Source organism: Oncorhynchus kisutch, linkage group LG6 (assembly GCF_002021735.2).
Source record: "Oncorhynchus kisutch isolate 150728-3 linkage group LG6, Okis_V2, whole genome shotgun sequence".
NCBI lineage: Eukaryota > Metazoa > Chordata > Actinopteri > Salmoniformes > Salmonidae > Oncorhynchus > Oncorhynchus kisutch.
The window spans coordinates 61,909,712-61,931,123 of record NC_034179.2 but is presented as its reverse complement, the minus strand read 5'-3'; the positions used below and the strand labels follow the sequence as shown (position 1 = coordinate 61,931,123).

Here is a 21,412-nt window from a genome sequence, read left to right as displayed (position 1 = left end):
AAAAGTTCTGGCGGCATGAGGTTGAGTTTAAAACTTTATTTTTGTATGATTTTTCAATTTTTTTGTATTTTAATAGTTTCATTATTTATTAATGGTTACCTGTAAAAGGAGGAGATGGGGAGGAAGTAGGTCAGGTTAAAAGGGAGAAAGTCTCATTGTGATAACTCCTATAATTCTCTGCAGAGTCTCTTCAGTCTGAGACGATGCTTTTCGCCATGTCAATCCTCTCAACTGAAATGGATCCAGCTAGCGAGGACGACTCTTTCATAAAAACAAAATAAGTCCATTTTTTTCTCCGTCCCAGAAAGGGAGCCTTTGATGGGCTCTCTAACTAAAAGGACTCTGGGTAAAAAACAAGTTGCTTATTTTGTGGGCGAGAGGAGAGTGGCGGCGGTGGTTCCAGAAGGGGGCTTCAGTTCAGACCAGTTTAGCCGATCAGAGAACAACTTGATTGGGTCAGTCAAAGACTGGGGGCCTCAGCTTCCCCTCCCCCTCTTCCATCCTGTGTCCTGCTTCTTCTGTGGTGTAGGTAGGTGTGTCAGTTTCCAGGGGGATGGAAGGAGAGCTGCTGGGTGGGGTGAGCCTGCACCTGTACAGCTAGAACACAGAACAGCAGTCACTGGCAATCTGTAAATGTAAAGCTAATTTCTATTGGAGATGTAGCTCCATGACTTGAAGTTACTTACCCTGTGGGTGTTGGATGTAGTAGTGTTGGTGCGCCCCCTGTTGGGGGGGAGGGCCGTGCTGCTGGGCGGAGCCTGGGCCTTGCTGTGGGGGCGGGGCGTAGTGCAGCATCATCTGGGGCGGGCCGTGGCCTCCTTGGTGGTGGGGGCCAGACATACCTTGGGCAACATGGGCCTGGAGAAAGAGGGAGCGAGATGGTGTCATCCCTTTCTTAAAAACCATATTTACATTCAAGACTAGTGATCTACAGACTACGGCGCTAGAAAGATTCAGAGCGCAACGCAGTACGTGAATGTTTTCCGCCAAAATGGGTGGTTCCTTGTAGAACGCCGTCCTACTTTCATTGTTGCCGACTTTTTGGAGCTCCAAATCTGACCATGTGGGGGCAGTGTTTAAAAGCTCTAACTGAACACGACAGACTTGACTAATCATGACGTGGTGTCAGAAGTGCTTCAACATCAAATATAAGACAGGAGTGATTATTTCACAGAATATAAAAATGTTCCTCACTGTCGGTTTAGAGTGACCAAAAGTAGCTAACAGTGTTCTCCTGTCTCGTCATTGAGCAGAGCCGTAGTTATTGATACCCAGACTTAGAGCCGCTGTGCGCAGGGAGCGAGTGACAGGAGCAGCTAATGGATTTACTAATGGAGGAGGTTATTTCGGGCAGGGCCGGGTCCTTACATTTGGCAGAAGCAATCGGGCCTAGGTAGGGCCTGAACGTCGCAGGCATGGGTTGGGCTCTGGCTTAAAGTTATGCAGGCAATGAAGCCGTTGCTTGGTCTGATCTACATAGGCTACGCAAAGTAGCATTTTGCATTGATAACCAACAATCTCTGACTGTGTGGATTCTAAGGCAACGTTTTTTTTAAACAAAGGTATTTTGTTGAAGTAATAACTGATTCCAGAGTATTTTGAAACAGTAAAAACAGCTAGTAGCCATGTGCCTTTCCTCTGATATACCACTATTTTTTGCTGATATGGGAACAAGTCTCACTAGTCTTGAACTTTAAAGCAGCATATCAAATTGAGATGTAGGTTACACTGGCAAGTATAACAACTATAATATACTATCAAGGGAAGACTAACGTAACTCTTCACCGCGAATGGGAGTCTAGGAAACACGGACTGGTGAGGAAATCCCATTACTAGCTGTTGTCCACTGCTCCCAAAAAAATCTGACTCCACCCACACATGTAGATCAACGGCGTCAAGCTTGTATCAGCCTTACGTAATTGAAACAAAAATACTTTGACTTGTGCTACATCTGTTGTATCATTGTTTGCTTAGATCTGTTACTCTCTCCTCTGGCGAGTTGAATGTATGTGGGCTGTGGGTCCAGAGTAGTCTGGTGTTTTACCTGTGTGAGCTGTCCCAGGCCGGGGTAGTGTTGGGCCATGGGCTGGTGGGTGGGCAGGCTGTAGCCCTGCATGGGGTAAGAGGCCTGGGGAGAGCTGTGGCCAGGGGGCATGTTAGGGGGTGTGGGTGCTGGCAGGGGCCCAGAGTGGTACATGGACTGGGGCTGGGGGCCTCCCTGGCCCGACTGAAGAGGAGAAGACAAATGTGTTAGGAAATCACATACTTGTGATACACAACAATGAGACAAACACTATATTCTCTCTCACACACAAAAACAGTAGACTAAAAACAGGCTGGTCAGGATAAATAGGCAGTGTTTTAGCCAGCCAGGTGCCTCTAAGGAGCTCCAGTTTGGTAGCCTCTGGAAACACGGATTCTAATGCCTTGATTCCATGCCATATTAAACTATCAAGTTTACCTCCCAGATTGGAAAAATGTGTTTGTGTAGAAAGACTTTAAAATGACAATGTATGAATTCAGTTTGTTAGTTTAAATGATCAGGACTATTTTCTAGGAGAACATTCAGCATCTTGAGATTAAAGTTATTAACGGTTTTACTGCAAGATATGAAGTGCCACACCAACCTTAATCTGTTTTTTAATTAAATGTAATTTAAATTAAGTAAATACCCCACATTAACGTAAACTCAGTGTTTTATAATCCTGGTCCTGGGGACCCAAAGGGGTGAACATTTTGTTTTTGCCATAGCAGTAGACAATCATCTTTGATTTGAGTCAATACATTTCTGAATATTGTTGGATTCCATGAGGGTCTTAATGATCATATTTGGACCAGAATGAGGCTACTCCCCACTACCTATTGCTGCAGTGATGATTCACCATCTTCATCTGATGTTTTCATCATTTACAGTTTCTGCAGTTAATCAACAAAAAGCATTGGCCTACCAGTAGCCTATGCAAATTAGGGAGCCAAATGAACTGATGCAATTTGATAGTATACACCTACTGACAACAGTCCCTCAGTCTGGCAAGCCCCGACATCCTACGAAAGGAAACCTAGGAAATATTTTGTTTTACTTGTCCCGATGCAATGAATGGCAACGGGATATAGATCGACTTTATTCAGTCAGTCAGTTCGACACCTTTTATAAACTAGTCAACACTTGTTCAGTTGTCAACCAAAGCACATTAGGCTAAATAGCCTATGCGCCATGACGCTGCGTGGCTGGCTTCGTGAACAAAAATAAATTCATATGCAAGAAAACAATTACACAGTGGATTCAACTCATCATTACCATTTACATTACATGGGACATGTAAATCCACGAGCATCATGCCTTCTCCGTGTAAAGACATTTGAATGCAACCAACCACAGCGCACACAAATTGTAATGGCAGGCGGGACAGACAGCAGACTGCGTTTACCCATCATCGCTCGCTTTGACTCACAGGCGCCTATCCTATCAATAGATCGCTACAAGATCCATATTGTTCATTCTAGCGGGACAGGGCTTGACGGACTAGTGAATTGAAAGTTTTAAATGACAAGTAGCCTTGTTAATGAAGAGGAAAAAGTAGACTGTTGAAAATTTGTCTAACCGGCTGATTAGCCAACGGACGGTGCTAATGGAAAACACTGAACAGGGAGGGGCCTTAAAGGCTGGTAAAATGTCTTCCAGTGATTTTTGAACTTTTCCTGTTAAATAAATATTCCAAGTATAAATACAGTAAAGTACCCACTACTAAAGGGTAGATATATATATGTTGAGTAGGGCAGTAGGGCATTGAAGGAGTCGGTCTGATAGTGGAGCTTGTGGAGCAATAGAGAACAAAAAGAGGAAAGCCCACCCTGCCACTTGTGCCATGTCATGAGGAAAGCTGGACCACCTATTGAGATGTGCCTTTACGTAAATCAGATGTTCATTATTTAACTAGGCAAGTCAGTTAAGAGCGCATTCTTATTTACAATGACGGCCTAGGAACAGTGGGTTAAATGGGGCAGAACGACATATTTACCATGTCTAGTAACCTTTCGGTTACTGGCTCAACGTTCTAACCACTAGGCTACCTTTGTAAAAAATGTATTTCACCTTCATTTAACCAGGTAGGCCAGTTGAGAACAAGTTCTCATTTACAACTGACCTGGTCAAGATAAAGCAAAGCGACAGGAACAAACATACAGTCAACACAGAAAAGTCTATATACAGTGTGTGCAAATGGCGTGAGGTGGTAAGGCAATAAATAGGCCATAGTAACGAAGTAATTACAATTTACCTGCTGCTCCTGTTGAGAGGTGAAGATTAGGCACAAGTGGATTTTGCAGTTCGCCTTCAAAATAAAAGTACGACAATACTACTATTTTTATTCATTTGCACCACTGTCAATGGCATACTTTTATTTTGAAGGCAACCCGCAAATTCCACTTTTGTGCCTAATCCTTATTGTGGCTAGCTTCACAACACACAACAGGGTCAGGTCGAGCCTTACTAGCTGGCTGCTTATAACGTTAGCTTTGGGCAACAGGGTTAAGTAGTTGGCTAGCTATTAATTTCATTTACTGAAGTTCAATTTCAATAGGCGAACAACAAGTGGCAACCAAGCTACTTACTCACAAGGATTCCTAAATCATTGCTAAGAATAATGAAAATTACTGCAGTTTCTACTGGGTAACGTTACCAAGCTAAAGCTAGCTACCCCAGAAGTTGCGTTTGAACAAATTATGCTTTATTACCAACGCGGTGTTGTAAACACATCGTTCGTGGCCGGTGTTTGTAGACTTTTGTACAGCTTTGACAGTGCTACTGTATCTTTTTGGACACGCAAAGACCCAAACGGCGTTCCATAGCATGTATGTCGTGGAGCTAATAACAGTGACGCCATTACTCTATTCTCGCTGAAATGTTGGTACTCTTTCAAATGACTGCTCGATCCACACAGCAGACATGGTGGGCTAGTTTAGGAATGCTGTGTTGGAAGTATAGTGCATAATGTTACGTGGCGTCACATGCACTTACGTTATATCGGTTTTGCACATCGCGTTAAACTCGACACCGGCAGATACCGATGTTGGCATTTTTAGCTAATATTGTCCGATTACGGGATGTTCACCGATACTACTTTACGTTCATGAAAACAAATATAAATCTCAGCATTTGTTTGACTGTTGGAGGGAACAAGGCGAGCCATGTGCGCTCTACCAAAAAGATGCTACTTACTAAATAAATCACGTGGTTAATCCAAAATCGGAATTAAAATTATAATCTAAAAGTTACAATTTAGCTAATGTAAGGGCATTAGCCCCTGTCATATGGACACATATACCGTGATCCATTGACAGCTAAAGAAATTAGTGCATGGAATTCAGATAGGTCTACTGCTGCATTGGCCTGTAGGCTATAACTTTCATCGTCAACTTAGTAAAATACATAGTCCTAAAGCCGACAAAAACAGTTAAGACATATCCTGATGAAAATACAGGTTCTCTCTACTCCGCCTTTCTATCGGTCTTGATTTGAGCCATCACTAGTGAAGTTTAACAATGTATCAACTAGCCTATTCCGGGCCCTCAGTTTCCAGAGCTCGTGACAGAAGGACTTTTTTGAATGTTTCCACTGGATATCTGATCATGATAAGCAGATTTATAGAAGCGCAGTTTATTAGTGGTGTAAGTGGTGAGTTAAGACAATCAGACATCCCCAACTGAGCACTTTGCTACATTTGTGGGTAGCAGGCCGGGTAGGCCTATGTGTGTGTGTGCTCTGGCGCGTACTCCCTCAACATTATCAGGACAGAAAAAAACAGACATGCTCATTGCTCACATGGAGCACTCCAAACAAAATACAAAATGTTTACTAAACTTTCTCACAAGTGTAGCAGGTTGTGAAAAGTAAATGACATACATGCATTACATTTTTTTGTAACCAAATGACGGGGATTAACGGTACATTTACTAGGCTCACTGGTTACATATGTAACGGGGAATTGATCAAAATAAACAAATGGCCAACAATTCACACAATGTGCAAGAATTGGCGGGAGACAGCTGAGCGCATGCATTCTGGAGAGACGCCCATATCGTCACCACACAGCCCTCTCCTTGTCTTAACATTTTACATTATACTCTAGACACATTATCTTTACACATATTTTAGCTATTCACCGACTGCCGCAACTTAATAATCATCTAGTTCTACCACGCTTGCAGCCCAAATAGCCATAGCACCACACAGCAATTTTTTAAAAGAAGCTAACCGATACTCTGTGGCTAAGTCATGCTCTCTGGTGAAGTATTTTGAATTATTTTATTTAGAATGGAGTAACTATATAATTTTGGCAACATCAATTTAGGGGTACAGTGCACCCACAAACCTTCCTTTCCAATTGGCTGGAACCAGAAATGTGTATATAATGATGCACATGTCTCCGCCCTAATAGAGAAGCACTATTTTTATTGAACCTTAAAATGTCAGTTAAGAACAAATTCTTATTTACAATGACGGCCTAACCCAGACAAGGCTGGGCCAATTGTCCGCTGCCCTATGGGACTCCCAATCACGGCCGGTAGTGACGCCTCTAGCACTGAGATGCAGTGCCTTAGAACGCTGCGCCACTCGGGAGCCCCTGCATGAGTCAAAATGGTTCCAATTGTTTTTCCACCATTCATTTTTCCCATAATGCCATTTAGAAATACTTAACATTGACGTTTTGATAACTGAAAATCTCTAGGACAAGGTGACTTACCACCAATATATTCGCCTGTATTTACCCCCGCCAAAATGAAATGTTAATGTGGCTATCATAAAGAACTACAAATGCCATGATCTGGATGAGACTGCTGAATCTAAAAAGAGACAATCTCTGGATTAACTATCTAATGTTAGCTAAATGTAACGAATAAATTGGTTACATTTCTTTAAATTGACAATTCTGTGAACCGTCTTGTGCAAGTTTCACATTGACACAATACCTGTGTGTCAGGTGTCAGCTAGAGGTGACGTGCAGGAGATTGCGGGGATTTGTAGTCTTCCATGATGTCTACTTTAATGCTAATTAGCATTTTCCAATCAGAGTAAAGAGAACCGAATATATTGATAAGTCACCTTGTATGAGAGAAAAGTCATGGCAGGTTAAGCAAAACAAAAGCGATTGGAACCATTTCCCTGTTTGACCGCTAGGTTTTATGGGAATGACGACACTGTGGGGCTTTATGCAGTTGACAACACATACTGAGAGAGGGGTTGCCATTTCGCTCGCTTGGATGCTATATCTGAGATTGATGTCTCTGTCAGCGTGCGTCTCTGTGAAATAAAATATCAATATATAATTTGGATGAGCGAGGTGGTACAGGGTAGGGTGGGCCAGGCCCACAACACCAGCCCTGACTAAGCCGAACATCTGAACAGATTCTCTCTTCAATCAAAATCTCTCAAGCCACCAGTTCTGGTTATAGACCGCAGACGGAAAAAACCCTCTATGGGCTTTGCTATCACAGAAGCGATCAATAGCAAAGATCAGAGGTGCGCCCTCTATAAATTTCTGTGGACAGCAGTAGTCATGATATTTCTCTAAAAACAGCCTTTCTTTCCTTGCTTGAGAACTAAATGAGGGAACAGGTCAAGATCGGATCATGGAAACACGTTTCCGATTCTGGAAGTAACGTGTAAAAAGACTAATCATTAAAATAATCTGATTATGTAAAAAGTACATTTACATAAAGCCCAACACTGCTGGAGCGCCACTTTAATTACAGGTTCCTCACAGGAAACATGCAGAGATACCGACAAGACAGAATCTGTCCTACACCATTACGTGAATCGCTCTCCCCCCCGCACACACAGCCTAGCGGTTAAAGCGTTGGGCCAGTAAGCGAAAGATAGCTGGTTTGAATACACGAGCCGACAAAGTGAAATCTGTCGATGTGCCCCTGCTTCAGGGGCGCCGTACTACCATGGCTGACTCAGTAAAATAACACATTTTACTGCACCTATCAGGTGTATGTGACAAATCAAACACACAGCTGGGCCTGTTGGTTTACCTGTCCGTGCCCAGGGCTGGGGGCAGTGTGCTGGGGAGGGGGCTGGCTCCCAGTAGGTGTGCTGGAGGGCTGCGGAGGGTGCATGGAGCTAGAATGGTGGGAGAACTGCTGGGGAGCTAAGACAGATGAAAGACTAACTTGAACCTGAAGTTTTTGGAATCAAACAATTTACAAACCAAAGAGCCTTGAACAATGACAGTCTTAGAATAAATTGTATTGATGCGACTGCATGTAAGCAGGACGTTGTCCTGTACACGACTAAAATGATGAAGTCTTGCTGAGTGGACTTTTAAACAGAGACAGTGCGTTATCTTACCATACATGGTCTGTTGTGGTCCCGGGGGCCCCTCTGTCTGTCCGGGGTACTGAGGGCCTGGGGGGCCCAGAGCCTGGGGGTGGCCTGCCTGAGTCAACATCCTGGCCCCACCCTGCAGCATGGAGTACACCGGCTAGAGAGCGAGCGAGAGGCAAGGGATAAAGAACGAAAGAAGGACAAAAAGAGTGAGATAATGATATGAACAAAACATTATTTAAAAAAAATCCTATGCAGGTCAGGCTTGTATTGAAACAAAACCTCCATCCACAACACATTCTGGGTCTCCGGACCTATGCTGTTATAAGCGTGGATAAGTACTAGCGCCAGCACCACTAGCACAATAGTTACCTGTCCGGGGTAGTGGGGCATGCCCTGGATGACCTGACTGTACTGCAGGTAGGCCTGGGGGTAGGGGGAGGCCACCAGGGGAGGGCCTGCTGCAGACGCTGCAGCCTGGAGCATCTGGGGCTGAGAAGAGCCGTGGTGGTCCGGACGAGGGCCTACCACCTGGCCTGGGGGGGGGGGGGGGGGGGGGGGGGGGAGAATTAACATAGTGATCATAACTAATTCTCTACTTGTTGATTTAAAAAATGTTCCCCAGTTGCTAAATTAAAAAGTGAAAGGTTAGGACAGTGTTGCGACCAACCTATTGTTTAGACAACACAATGGTGTGAGTGTGTACCTTTAGCTCTGGGATACTTCCCCTGCTGGACTGTGGACATGGTGTACTGATACATCTGGGGAGGCTGGGAAACAAAGGGACGGTTAGACCCCAACATCGTGTGTACACACACACGATTTGTTTTTGTCTACACCCCAGACACACGAATGCTTATTTTTCAGAGACCAAAGTCAAACACAGGCTCAGTCCTACCTGTACAGAGTGTCCCTGTATCTGTACGGGGGAGAGGTAGGACAGGTAGGGGGTGCTGTAGATGGCCTGTTGTCCTGGGGGGGGCTGGAGCACCACGGAGGGGCTGAGAGGAGTGGGCCGCGGGGGGGTGGGGGCTGGGGACGGCTTCACCTGGGGAGGAGAGAAGGTGCACGGTTTAGGTTGGTTTGTGAGATAAAGTGTGTGTGTTTAGTTGAACAAATCACACACACAGTTACATTTGTGTGTGAGTTGGTGTGAACATAGTTGAACTCCTGGCCAAACAGGTTGTTGTGAGAGAGAATTTGTTCTCAACTACTTCCCTGGGTGTGTGTGTGTGTGTGTGAGTGAGAGAGGGACAGACCAGGGTCATGGGTGCCTTGAAGACGAACTCTTTGGCGTTGGGGTTCAGCGTAGACTTCTTCACCTGGCTAAAAAAAACACACAAGGAGAGCGAGATGACTACTCCAAATCATCTTTCAAATCCCTTTTCCATACATCCATCCTCAACACGGTGACTACCTTGCCCACCTGAGCATGGGGCTCACTTTTGACTTAACAATATGTTGATACAGTGCTAAGTTATATACGGTATTGTAAAAATCCATACCGGTATTCATGATATATCACCCAGATCCTGCATAATACCTACAGATGGGTGTGTCAACACATCTTATCAACACTAGGGGTGTACGGGTACTATTGGGGTGTACGGGGACCTCTGTTCGGTCCGCATTGTGAACCTGTACCCTTCTTTGTGCGTTCGTAACCAAGAGGGAAAGGGGAATTTACCACATACGACTGGGAAAAACCCACTTGAACATTCCTCAAGCTGGTAATTACTAGTGGGGAAACTCGTCTATCATCCTGAGCACCCACTTCTCCCACATGTTGACCTCTGACATCACTTATTAAGGAAATGGTCTGGAACCGCATTTTCGGCAGATAAATGCAACAAAACATTGTTTGTAAAAAGCAATCTATTAATGTGTTTAAACCATTTGTTTACAAGCACGATAGCTGGTAACTTCCCACCTCCCACATGGTTACAAACGAAGCATCGGAGTAAAAACTTGAGGCCCAACATAACAATCCAGTCAAAACAGACAATACCAGGAACATTGTGAATGACATTACATTTTCTTCTGTGACCCCCCCAACCGAACCATGGATTTGGTGAACCGTTAAACCGGATAAAGCGCTAAATAACCTTCAGTTAGTGCTAAATACGGCTGCTAGAATCCTGACTAGAACCAAAAAATTTGATCATATTACTCCAGTGCTAGCCTCTCTACACTGGCTTCCTGTCAAAGCAAGGGCTGATTTCAAGGTTTTACTGCTAACCTACAAAGCATTACATGGGCTTGCTCCTACCTATCTCTCTGATTTGGTCCTGCCGTACATACCTATACGTACGCTACGGTCACAAGACGCAGGCCTCCTAATTGTCCCTAGAATTTCTAAGCAAACAGCTGGAGGCAGGGCTTTCTCCTATAGAGCTCCATTTTTATGGAACGGTCTGCCTACCCATGTCAGAGACGCAAACTCGGTCTCAACCTTTAAGTCTTTACTGAAGACTCATCTCTTCAGTGGGTCATATGATTGAGTGTAGTCTGGCCCAGGAGTGGGAAGGTGAACGGAAAGGCTCTGGAGCAACGAACCGCCCTTGCTGTCTCTGCCTGGCCGGTTCCCCTCTTTCCACTGGGATTCTCTGCCTCTAACCCTATTACAGGGGCTGAGTCACTGGCTTGCTGGGGCTCTCTCATGCCGTCCCTGGAGGGGGTGCGTCACCTGAGTGGGTTGATTCACTGTTGTGGTCATCCTGTCTGGGTTGGCGCCCTCCCCCCTTGGGTTGTGCCGTGGCGGAGATCTTTGTGGGCTATACTCAGCCTTGTCTCAGGATGGTAAGTTGGTGGTTGAAGATATCCCTCTAGTGGTGTGGGGGCTGTGCTTTGGCAAAGTGGGTGGGGTTATATCCTTCCTGTTTGGCCCTGTCCGGGGGTGTCCTCGGATGGGGCCACAGTGTCTCCTGACCCCTCCTGTCTCAGCCTCCAGTATTTATGCTGCAGTAGTTTATGTGTCGGGGGGCTGGGGTCAGTTTGTTATATCTGGAGTACTTCTCCTGTCCTATTCGGTGTCCTGTGTGAATCTAAGTGTGCGTTCTCTAATTCTCTCCTTCTCTCTTTCTTTCTCTCTCTCGGAGGACCTGAGCCCTAGGACCATGCCCCAGGACTACCTGACATGATGACTCCTTGCTGTCCCCAGTCCACCTGGCCATGCTGCTGTTCCAGTTTCAACTGACCTGAGCCCTAGGACCATGCCCCAGGACTACCTGACATGATGACTCCTTGCTGTCCCCAGTCTACCTGGCCATGCTGCTGCTCCAGTTTCAACTTCCACCTGACTGTGCTGCTGCTCTAGTTTCAACTGTTCTGCCTTATTATTATTCGACCATGCTGGTCATTTATGAACATTGAACATCTTGACCATGTTCTGTTATAATCTCCACCCGGCACAGCCAGAAGAGGACTGGCCACCCCACATAGCCTGGTTCCTCTCTAGGTTTCTTCCTAGGTATTGGCCTTTCTAGGGAGTTTTTCCTAGCCACCGTGCTTCTACACCTGCATTGCTTGCTGTTTGGGGTTTTAGGCTGGGTTTCTGTACAGCACTTTGAGATATCAGCTGATGTACAAAGGGCTATATAAATAAATTTGATTTGATTTGATTTAAACCCCCTAATCAACACTACTACATATAACAGATTAACTGGGGGTATTAGGTTGACTTAGAAGTAGACTATTGTACTACACTGTGGAATAATGTACTGTATTGCACTGTTCTTCGGTCACACTTACTCAGCCACGCCCTCCACTCGCTCGCCGCCCTCCTCGCTGCCAGGGGTCCTGGCTGGCTGGGGTGTCCCTGCAGCCTGTCTGTCTGGACCTGATGACTGAGAGGTGGTGTTGGGGGCTGGAGAGGGGGTAGGGGTGGTAGGATTCGGGGTGAAGGAGGACCCCTCTCCAGTCTGGGGGTCCTGGGAGGGGGTGTGGCCAGGGGCGGGTATAGACTCGGCTGTGGTGGCGGAGTCTGATGGGGAGGGCTGGGCGGGCTCTGAGGAAGTGGGGCCAGCAGAAGGGGAGGAGCTGGGCTGGAGCTGTGGAAGAGAGCGAGAGTGTCAGAATCAGATAAGACACATGGGGTCGCACACATGGACACGAGACACACACTTACCCTGAACTCTTTGCCAAATTTCCGGAGCTCCTCCAGCTGTGTTCTCTGCAGGACTGAGGGAACTGAGAGGGAGAGAGAAAATCATGGAGAGAAAAAGCTACTTTTCAAAAGACCTGAGATGAGTGGAAGGACAGGGACCAGTCAAATGGAGAGGAAGTGAGAGAGCTAACCTTTGCCGCTCTTGCCGTCCTGAGGGCTGGCTGGGCCTTCTGTCCTCTCCTTAGCCGCTGAGCTCAGGATCTCATTCACTGAGAGCGAGAGAAAAAGATAGCAAGAGACAGATGGAGAAATAGAGGTAGAAAAGGGAACAGAAATCATAAATTATTCACAAAAGTAACTTCAATAGAACAATATATAAGAATAATATTGTAGTAAATCCTCCTCCTCACCATCCACAGTGAACAGAGGGGTGGGCCCAGAGGACTTGGGTGTTGCCGAGGCGATCGAGGAGGAGGAAGTGTCCAGGTAGGCAGGGCCAGCCAGAACGGGGTCGTCTAGTTTTGGAGAGCGAGAGACTGCGGGGAGAGAGAAAGAAGGGAAAAGTGAGGGATGTGAATAATCTAGAATATGAGTGGTGGAAATATGTTTGTGTGCACTTTCAGAGGAGGTGTGTGTGTACCTGCAGGTGAGGACTGGGAACTTGGGTTGCGCAGAGTTCTATTGGTCTGTACGGATCTCTGGGCTTTGGGAGAAGTTCTGGATGACACTGATGCACAGGAAGAGTACACTTAAAACTCAATATACCCAAAAACTCACACTCCCTCAAAATACCCAAACAGACAGAGGCCTTACCTCCGTTGACAGAAGAGCGTGAGGCATCGGCTAGAGCTTGTGGGTGAGAGATGGAGTGAGGGATCGGGTGAGAGGAGGAAGAGGGGGTAGGGCTACTGGGCTGGGCCGGGGGGCTGGCTTGGGACTGGTGGGGAGAGTAGGCGCTCCTGACGGACAGCGGGCTGCTCCTATCAGAACCCTGGGAGGGCCTAGAAGAGCCGGGGACTCCTGTTCGACTGGGTATTGGACCAGAGGCTCCGCCCCTCAGGCTGCTGGGGGACACACCCATCTCCCTGGCCCTCTGGGGAAGAGGAATGTATTTACCCTCCCTAGAGAGAGAGAAGTATAAAACGCAACAATTTCAAAGATTTTACTGAGTAACAGTCAATTGAAATAAATTAGGCCCTAATCTATGGATTTCACATGACTGGGAATAGAGATATGCATCTGTTGGTCACAAATAAAATAAAAATAGAAAAGGTAGAGGCGTGGATCAAAAAAACACAGTATCTGGTGTGACCACCATTTGCCTCATCTCCTTCGCACGCATAGAGTTGATCAGGCTGTTGAATGTGGCCTGTGGAATGGTGTCCTACTCCTCTTCAATGACTGTGCGAAGTTGCTGGATATTGGCAGCAACTGGAACACACTGTCATACACGTTGATCCAGAGCATCCCAAACATGCTCAATGGGTGACATGTCTGGTGAGTGTGCATGCCGAGAAAGAACCCGGGACATTTTTACCACCTTTTCTCCCCAATTGCATGGTATTCAATTGGTAGTTACAGTCTTGTCTCATCGCTGCAACTCCCATACGGACTCGGGAGGGGCGAAGGTCGAGTGCTATGCGTCCTCCGAAACACGACCCAGCCAAGCCGCACTGCTTCTTGACATAATGCCCGCTTAACCCGGAAGCTCGAACCAGGATCTCTAGTGGCACAGCTAGCACTGTGATGCAGTGCCTTGCGTCACTCGGCAGGCCTCCTGAACTGGGACATTTCAACTTACAAGAATTGTGTACAGATCCTTGCATTATCATACTGAAATATGAGGTGATGGTGGAGTAAGAATGGGCCCCAGGATCTCATCACGGTAATCTCTGTGCATTCAAATTGAAATCAATAAAAATGCATTTGTGTTCATTGTCCGTAGCTTATACCTGCCATACCATAACCCCACCACCACAGGGCACTCTTGACATCAGCAGACTGCTCGCCCACACAAAGCCATACATGCTTTCTGCCCAGTTTAGTTGAAACCTGGATTTATCTGTGAAGAGCACACTTCTCCAGCGTGTTACAGGCCAACAACTCTGGTGGACATCCCTGCAGTCAGCATGCCAATTGCACACACCCTGCACGCACCCAAAAGTTTGGGGTCACTTAGAAATGTCCTTGATTTGGAAGGAAAAAGCAAATTTTTTGTCCATTAAAATAACATCAAATTGATCAGAAATACAGTGTAGACATTAGTAATGTTGTAAATGACTATTGTTGCTGGAAACAGCTGATTTTGAATGGAATATCTACATAGGTGTACAGAGGCCCATTATCAGCAACCGTCACTCGTGTTCCAATGGCACGTTGTGTTAGCTAATCCAAGTTTATAATTTTAAAAGACTACTTGATCATTAGAAAACCCCTTTGCAATTATGTTAGCACAGCTGAAAACTGTTGTGCTTATTAAAGCAGCAATAAAACTGGCCTTCTTTAGAGTAGTTGAGTATCTGGAGCCTCAGCATTTGTGGGATCGATTACAGGCTCAAAATGGCCAGAAACAAAGAACTTTCTTCTGAAACTCGTCATCCTATTCTTGTTCTGAGAAATGAAGGCCATTCCATGTGAGAAATTGCCAAGAAACTCAAGATCTCATACATAGCTGTGTACTACTCCCTTCACAGAACAAGGCAATCTGGCTCTAACCAGAATAGAAAGAGGAATAGGAGGCCCCGGTGCACAACTGAGCAAGAGGACAAGTATATTAGAGTGTCTAGTTTGAGAAATAGACACCTCCCAATTTCTCAACTGGCAGCTTCATTAAATAGTACCCGCAAAATACCAGTCTCACCGTCAACAGTGAAGAGGCGACTCCGGGACGCTGGCCTTCTAGGCAGAGATCCTCTGTCCAGTGTCTGTGTTCTTTTGTCCATCTTAATCTTTTATTTTTATTGGCCAGTCTGAGATACGGCCTCTTCTTAACAACTCTGCCTAGAAGGCCAGCATCCAGGAGTCGCCTCGTCACTGTTGACGTTGAGACTGGTGTTTTGCAGGTACTATTTAATGAAGCTGCCAGTTGAGGACTGGAGGTGTCTGACACGTGCCATTGGAACACAGGAGTGATGGTTGCTGAAAAATGGGCCTATGTAGATATTCCATTAAAAACCAGCCGTTTCCAGCTACAATAGTCCTTTACAACATTAATGTCTACAATGTATTTCTGATCAATCTGATATTTTAAATGGATAAAAAAGTGCTTTTCTTTCAAAAACTAGGACATTTCTAAGTGACCCCAAACTTTTGAACGGTAGTGTATGTCTGCGATTCCCTTTCGGTCTCACCTGCTCCCGGCACTACTCTGGAATCCAGGGCTGCCCCTCTCCCTCCCCTCATCCCTCTCTCGGACCACGGCGCTGTACTTGTCCTCCTCGCTCTTATCGTCGTTCTCCAGGTTGGTGCGGTGACGGTACTGGGGGCTTCCCTCGATCTCATTCGCTAGGCGGGCCGCACGTGCCTCCCGCTGCCGGAAGCCATCTGAGCTGCCCCTTTCCAGGGGAACACTGAATGGGGAGAAAGACAGAGATAAGACTTCCAAGGTCATTCAAAAATATGAGAGAGAAAAAGGGAGATGAATGAATGAGGCTGTGTTCACAAAGGAAGCCCAATTCTGATATTTTTTTCACTAATTGGTCTTTTGACCAATCAGCTCTGAAAAAGATGTGATAAAGACCAATCACTGGGGGAAAAAACAACACAGAATGATACTGAGTTATATAGACAGTGACCTGATCATATTCCACAATCAGAATAAGGAGCTGAGGGGAGAACACTCACGTGTACATGGAGAGGCTGGAATCGTAGGTGGACGTGACACCATATGTCTCCTCGTTAAACTTGAACATTTCGCTGGCATCCCAGCCATTAGACTGACAGAGACAGAAGAACCGTACGGTAAGTGTGTGCCTATGTCTAACCAAGTGCGCGTGTGTGAGCGCGGCAGTAACCAAGTTTCCATCCAACCATTTCATGCAGATTAATTACTTGACAAAAAAAATGTAAATAAAAAAATCCTAAAAGGCCTGATAGCTAACTTGTCCTATTGTCGACAAAACCATTGTTTGGTCGGTGAAATAGATTATGCCATAAACGCTATTGTGCAACTATTGAAATAATAACCATCATGTCAAAATAAACTTGGGAGTCACGCAATGATATGTTAGGTTCTTGTAACCTACTACCATCACGGCGTGTGAAAGCATGAAGACTTTACAGGCAGATGAAATAAGTTATGAACTTCCCATTGTGGGTAAGTGCACGGTGAGATTCAAGAAAATGTCCAATAAATATTGAGGGTGTTATTTGAATGCTGGTGACATGATGATTGGCTGCCATTATCAAATAAAAATGATCTTGCTCTTTCCCATATCAGCAAACTTGTCTCGAGAGCATGCACTAAAACCAGATTGGGAAAGTTTGCTATTTACCACAACAGATCGTGTGACAAAACCATCGGTGGAGTAAAACATGTGATGGAAACCCATTGAACTTCTGTTTATCATTTGTTACATGGAAAATGTAGCGCAGGTGTTTATGTGCACTAGGTCATCACGCAGTTGTTGCTGATAAATAAATAAATAAACAAGTCTTTTTGATAGAAACCCAAATGAGGTTTGATTTTTTGTTATACTGCAGATTTTAGAATCTGTTAACATATTGGATGGAAACCTAGCTACTGTGTCTATGCATTTCTCTGCGTGTGTGAGCGCGCCTCACCGTGTCAGTCTCCAGGTCGAAGCCTTCTCCATTGCTGTCGCCTCCGTCCCACCGCTGCAGCACCTTCTCCCGGTGTTCTCCGTTCACCCGCGATGAGCTGATTGCTGTATCTGTGAAAGCATCTACAAAGCCCCAACTTGAAGGTATAATGGGTCATCTACTAGTGGTACATAATGATACACACACACACCCTCCAATCTGTCTCATTCAGTTCCACTGCTTACTTAAAACACACATCCTTATCTTGTTTCAGTCACACTGACAACACACTCTCTCTCACACACTTACCTCTGATGGCGTAGTTGAGGTCCACATCTCGGCAAGTCATTGTGACCAGGTCGCCGGGGCTGAAGATCATGGTGTCTGTGATCTCCTCGATCCTGGGCAGAGAGGGTGGCAAGCCTCCCCCTCCGTCTCCATCCGCCTCTCCTCCCTCACTCCTCTTGTGGACCGCGTCGACCACCAGCTCACACTGGAGAAAAACACATTAGGACCACAGATGAACCAGAGGTTAAGTGAAGAGTGGCTGCAGGCAGTGGTCAATGTGACCTGTGGGTGTATTCCTTACGCTGCAAAATGCTGTCGGTTGCAAAACATAAGACGTTTTGCAACGAAAACTAGTTTCTGTCGGACAATTTCAAGTAGGTCCCTCCTGGTGTTGCATGTTATACCGAACCTTCAGTAGTTTTTCAAAACTAGAACACGAAAAACTGAACTATATTTTTTGTTACCTTCGGTACTTCTGTCAAATGTGTCTCACGGATCAAGCGTGTCTATCAGCACAGCCGACCTCTTATTATAGTGTGCACTGTGCCTGCTCCACTTACTCATTGCTAGCCTGCACTGGGAGTCTGGGCTATATCATGTTAGCTCCTCACTCATGCTGCACACAAGTTAACACACTTTAATAATGCGACACGGCGGCATGTAGAAATGTTGAAACTGTTGCTTACTGTTCGTAAAACAATGTCAATATAGGCTAGAACACTTTACAATGCAAGAGGATACCAGTAGCTTCCAGCTATTATAGGCCAACTTTCCTTGCTAGCTGACAGGTAAAGCTAACATCAATTCACTAACCCAGTACTTTGAACTATAGCGCAAACCATAACGCAAAATATGCTGATTTGAAAGTTGATTGCCACAAAAAACGTTATCCATTCTCTTATTTCAGTCTCTCTCACAAAGATGATCTATTGCCTCGGCGAACTGACTGTGCGCCTACGGGCCGTCCCCCTCTTGCCTCGTGAATGGCGTCATTCCTACACCGCTCTGATTCAGAGGAGTTGGGTAAATGCGGAAGACATTTCAGTTGAATGCATTCAGATGTGCAACTGACTAGGTTTTGTAACAAATCCGACTAACGAATACACCAGAGATCAAGGTGAACATCTGACCACAACCATGTTTCCAGGAGCGGTCTATAACGTGTCGGTATGCATTACACTCCTGTATGGTCTAATACAAGGTAGTAGACAATTACCCTTGAGCTGAGGGTCTTGAAGATGCCTTCATACACATTTCCACTCTTCACTCGGACGTCACAGGTGGAGCCCTTGATGGATAATAATAAATGGTTATTGGTCATTTCATTATGATATACATTAGTAGACAGTTGTCGACAACTTAAATAGTGCACATTAGGGCATAGTGTATGTGCTGCATCAAAGTAAGGCACCATGGTGGTCCAGGCCTAATCGACCAAATGAAAACTCACCACTACAGCTGTGAGATAGTGAAGCATCCTGGTGTTGTTGTAGACACCTTCAAATACCTGTTGTAAACAAGCATGTCTGACTTCAGAATGGCATGGACCTCTATTTTCAAAGCTCCAAAAAAATGTGACTTTACTCTAAACCCAATTTCCTTTAAACATTTTAGAGTTTACAATAGTGCACTAGTATGGAAGCAAACAAAGAGAAAGACAACCTACATTATGTCATCAAAAGGGTACTAGGCTATGCACTTCTGTAGTACATGCTGGATAGCCTACATTTCATGATATATGACTTACGGGAGAGGACTGAGATGGCGGCTTCATTGTATTTCTTGTCCTGAATGTGAAGAGAGAACATTAGCAACAGACAAGACAAATGGGTGTAGCTGGCTCCGGGGCAAAATGCTGCAACACAAGAAGCGGGCCGGCAGCTGCACCACTTTCAATGTAGCTAACTAACATGCAAACTTGCGAGGCATTATGGACACGGAATAATTTTGCGTTGATCAAATGTGGACTTTTTTAGACTGGTGGTCCTCGATCTGTCATAGGACTGCATGAAGCTAGCTAGATGATCTAGAAGACCCGTATATGCAGCCGTAGGGCAAGACTTATCACGGTCACGAATCCGTGCCGACGCCGGTGATCTACGTTAGCTAGCCCTGACATTTGGTGGGGGGAGGGGGAAACAAGCTAGCCCCGAAGCGGATCGTGTTCTGTTCTCCATTACAGTGCCGTACGACATTGTTTGCGAGGCTTAACCAAAACAATTGTGTTGACACAAGCTGGCTAACTAGGGTTAGCTAAAAACTGAAGGCAACGTTAAAGCGATGTGGCTAACAGTGTAGCTCACGTTACCTAGCCATAGCCAGCTAACGTGCAACTATTTTAGCTAAAGTAATCTGGTAACTGGCTAACAATTGAGTAACTGGCAAGATGGTCAAAAGATCAAAAATCTAAACATTAGCTTGTTTATGTGCAATACAATAACTAGCTGATGATTGTCTAGTTAACGTTAGCTAGCAAGCTATACAAGACAGCTAGTAAGGAGGAAACCAACTGCAAACTGGTAAATAATGTAAGAATTTATAGATATCGAGAGAGACGTTGAATACAATAAATAATGAAAACGTATGAATACTTTTTAGTCATGTGCATCCCTGTTACTCCGCAGTCTTGTTGATTCTGTGAAAAATCACACGACTTGACAGGCCAAACAAAATCTAAAGCAAATGCTTAAAAACACAACAAAAACACGGATAATCCCCTCCCCACAGAAAGTGAATGGGCATATTGGCGTCAATCAAAACGTATCGTCTATTTCATTGGTTCGGACAACGGTCAATCATAGCAATGTCGATTTAGCAGAACCTCTGTGCCCATTGGCCCGCAACCCACATCAATTATATTTACTTGGTTCCAATTGGCATAAAACGTCGATTTAAAGCCTCCATTGGACATGGGCACGCCCACTGTAATCCTCGTATTGACCGGTAAACCTTTACGGATATGTGGCAGATCCCCGGACTTGCTTGACGACAGTGGCCGAACATGTGCTTACCTTCCAGGCACAGCTCTGTTGGTATTACTCCCGCTGATATGAGGGGGTAAACCGGCTGGCCCTGCCGTTCCATTGGAGGTTTTTCGTCCGCATGAACCGGGTTGTTGCTGGTGTGACACGTGCCAATAATTACACCTCAAGTAACAATTGTACGGATTAAATGTGTCTTTAGTCTACTAAATAGTATTTGACATTACCAGACTGGCTACCTCGCTAGTGTACAATTAAGTCAATGAGGACACCATCGATAAAGATCACGTTTGCTAGCCAACTTTTAGCTAGCTGCTAACAAATATCGAACCAGCTAGCTAGCTAGAATGGATACACACAGAAACCAATACAAGTAGCAGCAAGTGACCATTAGCAACTTGACACAACTACAACTCACGTTCTGTCGACGAAAAGACATTGCCTCTTCGGAACTCAATCGATAGTTTATCTGACTACTGTAGTACAGCCCTGCACGCTATAGCTAGCTAGAAGAGCAAGCAGTAATGTCCCTTCTGTAGCTAAAACTGAGCACGTCGTTTTCGTTTCCTCTCCGTAGATATACTCTTGCGTGTGGCTTACTCCGATTGCATGTCATTTGTAACTTAAACAAATTCTAAAAGTCGGGGAAAACAAATTCGCCGGTTTGGCACCACAAAGATGCTGTAGTCTGCGCGTGGCTGACTGGGTTGATGGGGGCGTGTACGTGCGCATTCACAAATTAAGAACGTGCACGCGCTAAACAGTTTAGACCCCAAACTGCGGTCATCACTAGTTTCCAACCAAACCCCGCCTAGATCTAAAATGTATCTTCTTAAAATCTGATTTTAAACATAACCCGAACCTTAACCCCATTTCTAACCGTATGCCTAACCATAAATTATGACCCCAAAACTCATTTTTGTTTTCATGATTTTTTTATGATATAGC

At 45.3% G+C, this 21,412-nt stretch overlaps 1 protein-coding gene across 3 annotated transcripts; it reads right to left on the bottom strand.

The window, feature by feature from the left end:
- Nucleotides 1–25: 25 nt before the first annotated feature.
- Nucleotides 26–21,193, bottom strand: atxn2l (ataxin 2-like). Of its 3 annotated transcripts, XM_020486125.2 has the most exons (24): nucleotides 20,883–21,193; nucleotides 20,495–20,601; nucleotides 19,231–19,270; nucleotides 18,934–18,990; nucleotides 18,700–18,771; nucleotides 17,505–17,688; nucleotides 17,217–17,338; nucleotides 16,278–16,369; nucleotides 15,785–16,003; nucleotides 13,248–13,555; nucleotides 13,075–13,161; nucleotides 12,845–12,970; nucleotides 12,626–12,703; nucleotides 12,456–12,517; nucleotides 12,080–12,378; nucleotides 9,589–9,655; nucleotides 9,228–9,377; nucleotides 9,036–9,099; nucleotides 8,702–8,865; nucleotides 8,354–8,486; nucleotides 8,038–8,153; nucleotides 2,045–2,227; nucleotides 687–858; nucleotides 26–597 (listed from the first exon to the last, which is right to left on the bottom strand). In XM_020486125.2, the coding sequence occupies exons 1-24, from the start codon at nucleotides 20,901–20,903 to the stop codon at nucleotides 539–541; spliced, it is 2,982 nt and encodes a 993-aa protein (XP_020341714.2). In that variant the 5' UTR covers nucleotides 20,904–21,193; the 3' UTR covers nucleotides 26–538. The 3 variants fall into 3 exon arrangements, with proteins under 3 accessions (XP_020341714.2, XP_031682953.1, XP_031682952.1); XM_031827093.1 differs by lacking the exon at nucleotides 20,495–20,601 and having other exon boundaries at nucleotides 20,883–21,057; XM_031827092.1 differs by lacking the exons at nucleotides 20,495–20,601; nucleotides 20,883–21,193 and adding an exon at nucleotides 20,075–20,185.
- Nucleotides 21,194–21,412: the final 219 nt, after the last annotated feature.